The sequence below is a fragment of the Budorcas taxicolor genome, chromosome 17, assembly GCF_023091745.1.
Source record: "Budorcas taxicolor isolate Tak-1 chromosome 17, Takin1.1, whole genome shotgun sequence".
In the NCBI taxonomy this organism is placed as follows: Eukaryota; Metazoa; Chordata; class Mammalia; order Artiodactyla; family Bovidae; genus Budorcas; species Budorcas taxicolor.
In genome coordinates, this window is record NC_068926.1 from 10,558,438 (window position 1) to 10,570,511 (window position 12,074).

General features: G+C 44.6%; 1 protein-coding gene across 1 annotated transcript in view; it reads left to right on the top strand.

Moving 5' to 3' along the window:
- The window catches only part of NR3C2 (nuclear receptor subfamily 3 group C member 2), a 419,058-nt gene that overhangs the window by 365,340 nt on the left and 41,644 nt on the right, over window positions 1-12,074 (top strand). Inside the window, exon 6 of the mRNA XM_052654629.1 lies at window positions 8,103-8,233. Coding sequence (XP_052510589.1) covers window positions 8,103-8,233 — 131 coding nt within the window. The remainder of the gene's footprint in view (window positions 1-8,102; window positions 8,234-12,074) is intronic.

Here is a 12,074-nt window from a genome sequence, read left to right on the forward strand (position 1 = left end):
AAAAATGATGTGATGTAAAATGTGTTTTTAAGATGGCCTATTTTCTTGAAATTTCAAGCTATATTGAGTACACAGCACTCTTCATTTAGAGAACTCAATTTCATGCAGTGGCAGCAGTAATGGAATTGGAAAAACAAAATCTTACCACATAATGGGGAGCAAAATATAAACAAGTGAGCAAATGCAACAGCAAAACATTTGAGGTACCAAATACCTCTTTATAGTTGTAAAGAGACGCTCTGAGAGAGAGCTGTAAATGACTGCGCCAGCAGCGTGGAGAGAGGAAGAGGCCTGAGGGACTTTCCCCTTTCTGTTTACGTGTGGCTGCACTGGGTCCTCATTGCTGCATGCCGGCTCTCTCTAGTTGTGACGAATGGGGCCGACTCTTGGCTGTGGTGCCAGGGCTTCTCATTGTGGTGGCCTCTCTTACTGCAGAGCGTGGGCTCAGCAGTTGTGGCGCGCAGGCTTAGCTGGGGAGCCGTGTTTATGATGGAGGTGGTTGAATCACTCAGCCATAAGAGTCTCTGAATTGGAACTAGAGTGAAGAAGGGTGAAGTCAGTGCGACTGGGATGTTAACTTGGCTGAAAACAGCTTCAGGTGGTTCTCTTGAGTCAGGAGCCTGAAAGTAATCCAGTTCCCGCCGTCTCATGGCATGGACTTAAACAGAGTGGAGAGGATATGTGTGTCAGAAAGGAGTTCATCTCTTGGAGGTCTATTTTAAGAACATCTTGCCTCTTCAGGGCTTCCCTTGTGGCTCTGCTGGTAAGGAATCCGCCTGCAATGCCGGAGACCTGGGTTCGATCCCTCGGTTGGAAAGATCCCCTGGAGAAGGGAAAGGCTACTAATTCCAGTATGCTGGCCTAGAGAATTCCGTGGACAGTCCATGGGGTCACAAAGAGTTGGACACAACTGAGTGACTTTCATTTCACCTCATTAGCCTCTTCAAGTTGTCTTTTGAGGAACTCTGTTCATAATCTAGGATCATTTTGGCTTTATCTCTTATTCCAGTCACTGCTGTGGTGACCAGTTCAGTACAGATTTCCCCCAGTTTCATGGATACAGAGTGCTGTGCTCTTCACTGCGAGTCTTTTCCACTGCTGCATCATGGGGGCCGGTCCTTCAGGAATTGCTTGGCTCATATGCAGAGGCCTGTGTTTTGAAGAAAAAAACCTGAGTTTAAGTCCAAGGCTCGATTGTGTACCTAAATTATTTCCTTGTCACGAACATGAGAATGAGTCTGCACAAGGCATTATGAGAACTAACAAGACGAAATTTTGGTATGGTAGGCATTCCATAAGTGATAGCTCTGAAAACGATGGGGATTATTCAGGTAATAATGCCTCAAGAAAGAGTTAAAGAGATGCTTTTCCTATACAGGTGACAAAAAAAAGTGCTTTTTTTAGGTGTGTTGTTACACATTAACGTTCTGATCTGTTTTTCAAGTAGAATCTGAGGTCTCTCTGTAAGCAGTCTTTACTCTGTGTGGACGTTTTACTAACACATCTGATAATAGAAACACTTTGGCATGAGACCTTTCATCCTCCTGTTCTACCCTGGGCAAGTCACCTCTGCCTTCCTGAAAATCTGCATCCTCTCTGGTTTTTCTCCTGATTTATTTACCATGCTGTGTGTAGAAATAACAACAAGAATGCAGTCTTATTTTCCTGAAAAGTAATTTAAAGAATCTGATTTTTTCTTGGTCTGTTTTAACCAAAATGATTATTGGTCTCTCAAGAAGCATTTTGTTCTCCGCATGACAGCAGCAGCAAAAGCTAATGTTCATAGAGGGCTTTATAATTTAAGAACTCTGTACAGTTGCTCCCTACAACTCTGCACAGTGGAATTTAGTGTTAATTCCCAGTTTTACATATGATAAGCCTAGATCTCAGAAGTGACATGATGCCAGGCTCATAAAACCGGCACACTCAGGGGCCCATGGGCCATGCATTCCTACCCCCTACTGGGGCAAAGCCAAGGATGTCTCTTCTGCCTCCAGCGCAGGGAAGCTGAAGGGATCAAGTGCCTAGGAGTGCACTTTTTAAACTGCGTGTCATCAAATATGTGTTGCATTATATTCCACAGACATCCAGATTTGCTATCCGCTTCACCCCGTTTTACAACCTGTATCTCGCCTTTTGTTCTTAGAAACTTTTCAAGAACTTAACAAAAGCAGTATCTAGTTTATTAGCCACTTAATCTTTCTGTGAATTTTCAGTGTTACCTTTCTCTAATCATCACTATCACATGTACATCTGTGTGTCTGTCATTGATTTGGCTGTCTTCGCTTGTCCTCTTCCCTTTTGGCTTTCCTTCTCTCTCATTCATTCATGAAACACTTTTGCGTAAAGATGGACACAGGGCACTTGCCTATCTGACTCTCTTTGACCTTCACAAAGGTCAGTCAGACATGGATCTTGCCTTTAAGAAGCTTAAAGTTAGCAATTGGAATGGTGAGAGTGAAGTGAGCCTTTTTTTCCCCCCTCTGTGTACAAAATACATAGAATTTTGTATTTTAAAAGATCTTAAATATATAACCAAGCTCAAAAGGGAAAAAAAAAAACAAAAACAAAAAAAACAGGTGTAAGAACAGAGAATTCACAGCCAGAGTAGTTCAGCTTGGAGTTAAAGCTAGCTACACATGGCCCTCAGACTTTTGGATGTAGAAAAACGCCTTAGGGATGGGTGTTAGAAGACAACAGGAACAGGACAGGAGAATGTACAGTCCAACAAGGCTGGGCCTGAAATGGAGCCCTCAGGCTCTGAAAACACTTCACTGTCGACAAGCAGGGACAGTAAGCCCAGCCAGCCCGCCAGCCCAGGGACGTGGCAAGGAAGCTGAAAGAAGCAAGAGCCTCAATCCTGCATCACGTCAAGTGTGGAGTCCAAATTTAAACTACACGAGTCTTGCAAAAAGCAATTAAGCTGAAAATTTAGCATCTAAACTGGTCCAGATCAAGTGAAATGCTTGTACCCCGATAGCTATAAATGCTAAAACTTCCTGTAGAGTCCCTTCTGCAGGACAATGCCCCTGGGAATCACCCAGAAAACAGTATATGCCTTAATAAAACATGCTGGACAGGTTTATGAGCATCCCCCCAAAATGAATTTAAAACATTTTAAACCAACTATAAACTAAACATGTTGAAAGTATTTAGAGATATAATAGATAAGGTATGATTTAGAGAAAGGAGATATAATAACCATAAAGTACAAAGTATCTCATGGAAAATAACAGAAATGTTTGAGGAAAAACTAAAGTGTTTCAAGGCACCTAGCCTGCCATTTCCGAAGGAGGAAATGGCAGTGTGCTCTAATATTCTTGCCTGGGAAATCCCTGGGACTGAGCAGCCTGGCAGGCTCCAGTCCGTGGGGTCACAAAGACTCAGACACAATTCAGCAAGCAAGCCCAAGACAGGAAAAACATTGAAATCAAAACGCCATAGACATTAAACAGATTACACAAAAAAATTAAAAAAATATTAGAAAACAGATGAGAAAGCCACCTAGAATGCCGTGCGGATGTGTGTGCTGAATCGCTTCAGTTATGTCGATTCCTTGTGACCCTATGGTCCATAGCCCGCCAGGCCCCTCTGCCCATGGGGTTCTCCAGGTAAGAATATATATGTGAGTGGGTTGCCATGCCCTCCTCCAGGGGATCTTCCCGACCCCAGGGTCAAACCCACATCTCTTTTGTGTCCTGCATTGGCAGGCAGGTTCTTTACCACTAAGCCACCTGGGACGCAGTACAAAGAGATGAGAAGATAGAAAATATGAAACGGTGGTTGATGCAGAAGATTCAGTGAGAAGGTCTAACCCACGAGTAGGAGTTCAAAAAGGAAAAACGGGGGGATGGAGTGATATTTGAAGAAACAATGTCTAAGAACATTTCAGAACTGAAGAAATAACTGCATCGTCAAATCAAATAAGGACACTGAATCCTGAGCAACAGGAGTAAAAATAAGTGTATACTTCAGTTCCTCATATTGAAACTGCAGGCATCAAAATAAACAGCAAGTTTTTATTAAGCTCCCAAGAGAAAGTACTAGTTCTCTCCCTATAAGGGAAAGACAATTAGACCAACAAGAAATTTCCCAGAAGTGGTGGTGAAGATCCAGGTGTAGTGGAATACTATCTTCAAAGTACCGAAGGAGGTTACCACACTAGAAATCTATAATGTTAAACTATCATTCCAGAATGCAGGTGAAATAAAAAACACTTTCAGGCATAGCAAGACTGAAAGATTCAGTATTCAGTGATTGACTGCTGCAGAATTTAATTATATATGTGTATATATATATTCTTCAGTAAGAAATTGAACCAACCCAGTAGTAAGGAGTGAAGTGCAGTTAACAGCGGTGATCAAGGAAATAACATTTGTAACTCTAAACAGACATGAGCTGTGGATATAAGAGAGAGAGAGACTTCGGCAGTAATTTGAAAACTAGTGGAAGTTTAAAAACTGAAGAGCGATATCATGAAAATGGGAAGCAGTAAGCCAAAGATAAAGTACTCTACATTTTTTCTGTTCCTCATGGAAAAGCTGTTGATTAACTTTAGATTTTTAAATATGCACGTTCATAACTTAATTATTTTAAGAGTAAAACTAGAATGTGAACCTTCTAAATCCAGTAGATGAGCAAATAAATTTTTTTCAAGCTGGACCCATTTAATAAAAGGAAACGAAGTAGAAAGACGGAAAGGAGGAGAGGAAGTTAAAATGGTAGGAAAAAATTCCAAATAAATCAATAATCATGATAAATGAAAACAGATTAAACCAAGCTATTATAAAACAGAGACTCTCAAGACTTTTTAAATTCAGCTTTTTGCTGTTTATAAGCAACTTGTGTGAAATATAATTATGTGGGGACTTTGTAAACAAGGGATTTTTTTAAAGGGCATTCCAGGCAAATTCTTTTTTTTTTTTTTTCTTTTGACTGCACCATGTGGCTTGTGGAATCCTAGTTCCCTGACCAGGGATGGAGCCTGGGCCCTCGCAGTGAGAGCACAGAGTCCTTACCACTGGACCACTAGAGACGTCCCCAGGCAAATTCTAAAGAGAGAGCAAAAGAAAGAGCCAGAGGGAATAAGGAAGAAACAATATTAATATCAGACAAAAATTATAAGGCAAAAAAATTATGAATAAAGATTGGTGATGGAGGAAAAAAGCTTAAAGTATTTAAAGATATGAAAAGACAAATCACAAAAGAAGAAACTCAGATGGTCAAAAAGCATTTGAAAAATGTTCAGCCTGCTGGTGATCATGACCCTGCAAATAAAGGCAATAGTGGGCCTAACCTTTCAGCCCTCATCAAGTAGCAGAAACAATTCAAACGGGTTAATGACGAGTGTTGGCCGAACTTGGAACAAAAGGACGTCTCATCTCCTCCTGGTTGGAATGAAAGCAGCAGCTGTGCACACATCCATGACTCAGCAGTTCTATTTTCATCCTATATCCTAGAGAAACACCCAAGGGTGTCCCTGGGGCCTCATCTGTAATAGCCATAAAGCGGAAACAACCCCGGTGTCCATCCGGAGTGGAAGGGATTAGCAAACTGTGGTGTGTTCAGACAAATGAAAGGCGCTGCAGAGAAAATGACTTCACTTGGAGTTACCTGTATTAAAACAGATACAGCGCAGAATCACAACATTGAATAAAAATAAGTTGCAGAAGGAGGTGCATACCTAATTTTAACTTTACATAAAACAAAGTGGTACTGGGTGCTGTTTTTATGAATACATACATGTGTGTAAAGTGTACATATCTGAGAGGAAATGGGAATCTCCCAAGGTGGGTGGTTCCTTTCGTGAGTGAGGAAGATGAATGGGACAAGGAGGGAGGCAGAGCAGGACTTAACTAGGCCGAGTTCCCTTTTTAAAGATCTGAAGCAAGTATGGCAAAGATATTAGCATATATTTGCATTCTTAATCCTTCATGGTGGATCCGTAGTCTCCCGCTGTTTTTCTCTGTGTGTTTGGGTTTGGATGTGTGTGCAAGTGTTTTGAAAATATTTCCTTAATTAGAAATAGCTCCCCAAAAGACAAATACCAAGTGATACCACTTATATACAGAATCTAAAATATGACCCATATACAGAATCTAAAATATGACCCAAGTGAACCTATCTATGAAACAAAAACAGACTCACAGATACAGAGAATAGACTTGTAGTTGCCAAGGCGGGTGGGTGGGGAAGGATTGGAAGTTTGGGATTAGCAGATGCAAAGCATGATACATAGAATGGATAAACCACAAGGTCCTGCTGTAGCACAGGGAACTGTATTCGATATCCCACAATGAACCATAATGGAAAACAATATGAAAAAGAATGTGTGTGTGTGTATATATATGTATAACTGAATCACTTTGCTGCAGAACAGAAATTAGCACAGCATTGTAAATCAACTATACTTCAATTAAAAGGATTTCCTGGCAGTCCAGTGGTTAAGACTCTGTGCTCCCAATGCAGGGGTCACAGGTTTGATCCCTGGTAGGGAAAATAAGATCCAACATGCTGCATTTTTTTACTAAAATTTTAATTAAATTCAAAATTTTGTAAATTAAAAAAAAAATTGTTTTAATTTTTAATGGTTAAAAATATCTCCTGGCTTATTACGGGGAAAGAAAAACATACAGCAGTAATACCAAGAAAATGATGAGTTTTTTACAAATGGCTTTTAGAGAGAATTTTGCCATTGGAATCCAAGAGTGCACCCTGGAAGAGGGATCCCAGGGTGGCTTTGCCACACTCACCTGCGTTCAGTCACTCATAGAAGTGGATCAGCCATCATCAACTCCTCTGTGTCTATGACCTGAGTCAACAGGCCTGTTTCTCACTGTTGCTGCTAAGTCGCTTCAGTCGTGTCCGACTGTGTGTGACCCCATAGACGGCAGCCCACCAGGCTCCCCTGTCCCTGGGATTCTCCAGGCAAGAACACTGGAGTGGGTTGCTATTTCCTTCTCTAATGCATGAAAGTGAAAAGTGAAAGTGAAGTCGCCCAGTCGTGCCCAACTCTTGGCAACCCCATGGACTGCAGCCTACCAGGCTCCTCCGTCCATGGAATTTTCCAGGCACTCTTTTTCACTCATTTCTTTCTGGTCATCATAACTTGGTACTTACCCAGGGCCTCCCAGGGGATTTATCACTTTGAGGAAAAACATCTGAGCAATTAAATGATGCCTGCCTGCCTTCTCATGGAAAGAGATAATCATGACTTCTGTTGTAATATCTTGTGGATTTTTATGGAAACACTGGATTTGGGCATAGAGAGTGGCTCTGTTGGTTGGTTGAATGGACATGTGTATGTTTCATACAGATTCCCAAATCATCTTCTCCTGGACCAGAGAGGTTCCATTTGAGGAATCTTTTTAAATGTTGTCTGATTTCCCTTCATTTTTCAAATTTCAGTTTCTCTTTTTTAAGTCTTTATTGAATTTGTTACAGTATTGCTTCTATTTTATGTTTTGGTTTTTTGGCCACAAGGCATGTGGGATCTTAGCTTTCCAACCAGGGGTTGTACCCACATCCACTGCCTTGGAATGTGAAGTCTTAACCACTGAACTTTCAGGAAGTGCCTGGTTTGTCTTCTTAAATGTGTTGCTGCAAAGCGTTAGCAGGCACATTTCATGACCTCTGTGAGAGGGTAATGGAGGTCCATGTGGAAGTGAGACCGGTCATCCTTGTCATGTTTCCATAGCATCCAACACAGCTCTTCCAAACAGGAAGGGCTTGGAATCTCTGGGCTTCACCCCACGTCACAGCAGCGTCTCCACTCCGTGGACGATCTCAGGATCACACACAGCACCATCACACATTATCACCCTTGATGTAAAGTGGAGTCATGGCACACTTTGAAAAAGGTTGGTTTCGGTGCTTCTGACATTCTCCCAGGGGACGAATAAACAGCCTGGCTAGGTTGGTCGAGAGGCAGTTTACCAGTCACCGTGCGAGGCGGCTGACTTCTCTTGCAAATACCCGCCTGCTCTGCATTGAAGCCAAAGGCATAACTCAGACTCAGGTTTCCCTGTGGGCTCCCTGGGGCTGCTGGTCTGGGTCTGGTCCTGGACCTCCCAATCTCAGACATCTTTGCTTTTCCTTTGCAGAGAGAAGATGCACCAGTCTGCCATGTATGAGCTCTGCCAGGGGATGCACCAGATCAGCCTTCAGTTTGTCCGGCTGCAGCTCACCTTCGAGGAATACACCGTAATGAAAGTGTTGCTGCTGCTGAGCACAAGTAAATTGATGTCCAACTGGCACTTTTTTACACTGTCACATCATCTTCCCTTTCGGAGACTAGCCTATTTCTAGGGCCAGGTAGTCAGTATTTAAAAGAAAAAAAAAGGAAGGGGAGGTGGGCAGAGGGCTTTGGTGCAAGATGAATTAAGTTACTTGCAGAGTTTGGGTGGTGCATCTGCCTTGATCCCTTCACCCATCTGGCCACAAAGGATTCGTCAAGTGTCTGTTATGTGTATGGTCGGACTGGGCAGTTCAGGAACTACCGGAATAAATGAGGCACAGCCTCAACCCTCAGGGAGTTTTTGTTTTTGTCGTTCAGTCGCTGAGTGATGTCCGATTCTTTGCGACCCCATAAACTGCAGCACGCCAGTCTTCCCTGTCCTTCACTATCTCCCATAAGATAAATTCAAGGTAATTTTAATACACTGTGGAAAGTGATTGTCTGCCATGATAAAGACTTGTCGTGGGGACTCAGAGGAGGGAAGCACATGCTCACTTCTTGGCATCGGAGGACTCTTGATGAAGCTTCATCTCAGAGAGCTTTGCCAAGGTGAGGGATTGAGTCCGAGGCATGAGCTGACCTCCCTGCTGGGGAGCATGAGAGAGCATGGTGGTGTGGGAAGCAGACCCACATAATAGTGCTTAGCTCTGGGAAGTTGTTTTGCCTGTTCATGATTTTTGGTTTTTATCTCATTTATGTATCCACTAATTTTTCAAGGCATATCAGGTACTATTGGATTGGGGAGGCATGGTTGCCCTGTAGATTGAACCGGAAGATTCCCACCTCTTGAAGACGTCTGCTGTCTATTAGGCAAGCAGGGGAGTGTGGTCCAGAAGGCTCTGGGCAGTGGGCTGACATGGCCCAAGGAGTCCTTCATGAAGATGTGTCTGGCAGTAGATAGACTGAAGGAAAGGGAATGGGATGAGGAGAGAGAGAGGCCAAGTCAGACAGAGAACTGGGCCAGACTGGAAGCCCAGAGACCTGCTGTGAGGCTGTTGAAATAACAGCTTGAGTACTGGTGTATTCTTGCCTGGGAAATCCCACGGACAGAGGAGTCTGGCGGGCTATAGTCCACGGGGTCACGAAGAGTCAGACATGACCGAGCGACTACACTTTCACTTTCTTAATGGTGGTGGGTAGCTTGCTGACAGCACCAGATGCATTCGAGACACACTGCAGAGTCAGCCTTGACGAGAAGGGGCCGCAAAATGGTCTGGATCAGAAGCAACCTGGGTTTTGAGGGCAGAGATGATTGTGAGGTGGTAGAGATACTGTGAGGAGAAATGCGTTCTTGTTGGGATTGGAGCGGATTTTACGGAGGTAAAATGACTTCTCCAGGTGGCTGAGTGGTAAAGAACCCACCTGCGAATGCGGGAGATACAGGAGATGTGGGTTCCACCCCTGGGTCAGGAAGATCCCCTGCAGGATGTGATGGCAGCCCCCTCCAGTCTTCTTGCCTGGAGAATCTGATGGACGGAGGAGCCTGGCGGGCTTCAGTCCATGGGGTTGCAAAGAGTTGGACAGGACTGAGTGACTGAGCGTGCATGGCCTCAGAGAGAGGCCTAAAGAGGGGGAAACTGGGGGACTTGAACTCAGAAAACAAATTTGGGTATTGACATATAAGCTTGACATGATCCTTGTTGAACAGGAAAGTCCAATGGCAAGTGGGGTTGCCGAGGCACAGGAAGAAGTGGGAAGACCCACTGAGGTGCTGGAAAGGAGGAACGCAGTGCTGAGGGACGGGGAGAGCCATCAGGGAGGCAGAGGAGCTGGCAGAGGGCCAAGAGTCCAAGGCTTCCCAGAGGCGTGACTCGTGGCAGAGCTTCCAGTAGAAGCCAGGAATGCTGACAGAAGCCCACTGGGGTTGACCATGTGGCATCAGGCAGGTGCCAGCCGGCCAGGGACTTGCAGATTGATGGGAAGCTGCTTCAGACATCTGGAGCCAAGCAAGAGAGGAGAGACCACGATGGCAGAAGGAGCCAGAAGAGACGAGGGAGGCAGGGTTAGCCTTGGCAGGGATGCTAAACGCTTCTTCCCCTGACAGCAGCCCAAGCCTTTCCAAACAGAGGGGAAGGAATCTGAGGAAGCTCTCATCAGATGAGGGTGAGGCTGGGATGGCGGCAGGAGACAGGCTGGAGAGGAAATCTCAGAACCGAGTGCCGTGACCACTGAGGAGAAGGAGAAGTGTTCTGGGTGCCAGGACACCAGGGCGAGTGGCGCCGACTTCGGAGGAGGAGAGGCTGTTGCGTGACTCCTGGGAAGCTGAAAGGAGCATCTGAGACATGCCCAGCCCTCCCCCCAGGGCCCAGGAGTTAGTGGCTGCGGTGAAGGGTTTTCAGTAGAGCCATTTGGAAGTGAGTGGCATGAGCAGCCAAGCATCTTGGATAGAATGGATAAGAAAAGATGCTGATCCCAGCACGGAGGGATGGGGTCTGGGGAAGAGTGAAGCCTGCACCTAGCAGGGCAGGAAGCGGGGAGGCAGGGGCTGATGTGTCAGTATCTGCTCTACACACATCTAGTGTCTCTCGGTTTCCAAAGAGGTTTTCCATCCATCATCTGATTTAACGCTGCAAGACTGCTAACTTGTCTAAAGTGGACAAAACAGAGGCGTGCAGGTGTGACTTGTGCAGCCTTCTTGGTGAATTAGGACTCAGACCCAGGGCTTTGGCCTTCCCTTCCAGCCGGATGCAAGGGTGGAAAGCAGGCTGGCAACAGGGGACAGCCGCAGGGAGGGGGCGGGTGAGCCGGCTGGGCTGCACTCCAGCAGCGAGATGGACCAGCAGCCTGGGAGGGCGGTGGGTTCACCGTGTCTCAGCTGTGTTTCGCTTGGCTGGCAAGGCTTTTCAGGTTGCTTTCGGCCTCTTGTCGTGTTTGACTTTCATGGACTTTGATTGCACAGGCAGCCCGTGCTCTCCCCAGTTTACCACAGGCCCCACCAGTCCTCAGTACCCACCGCTCCTCACTATATGCTCAGCCCACATTCAGGAGCTTGTGTTTGCAATCCTCTGTCCACAGGCTCAGCAGAAGCGAGCTCTTCTCCCTGCTCCATTGTTCTTCAAGGGTTCTGAGGCTCCCAGCTTATCCTTTCTAGAACATAACTTGGGAAGTGTACTTTTAGTTCCCTGCCCAGGGATTGAACCTGCACCCTCAGCTGTGAAAGCAGAGTCCTAACCTCTGGACTGCCACAAAACTCCCTGGAAATGTACTCTTTAAATTCAGCAACAGTGATTTTAGTCCCCTTTCCAAGCTGTATCATTAACCGTTAGAAGAAATTTTAAAAAAGAAAAACGGAAAAAAATATCAGATGGGTGATAGAATTTAAATTTTTTTCTAAAAATGTTCATGATAATAATCCTTGGTAAACATTGGCCACTCAATTGTTATTGGTGTCTTGTCCTTTTACATCCATTTAATCAGTCAACCTTACAATCAATTCTGATACCATTTAGCTCCCCAGATTAATTTATTAACTTCCAGGTAATTCAGTACACTCAAGGCTGATTTTTATTGATGCAGAAAAAGCAAAATAAAAAACCAGGAGAACAGAAGTAAAGAATTGTATAAATCATGAAAACTTCAGGCTCTAGTAAGCTTATCTTGCTAATCTCTGATAGAGTGTATGAAAATTTTTCTTCTTGTTTAGAAGGTTACATTATACACCTGATGTCCGGTATATGAGGAAAGTTAAGCTGTGACATCAAGATCATGTTCTTTTTGCTCACACAGGAAAGCAAACCAGCTTCCCACCCAGCTGTCTCTTTGCTCTTCTCCAGCCCATGGATTCTGGATGGTTTCCAGGAGCCCGGCTGCATTTAATAAGTAAATTCAGAGAATCTAG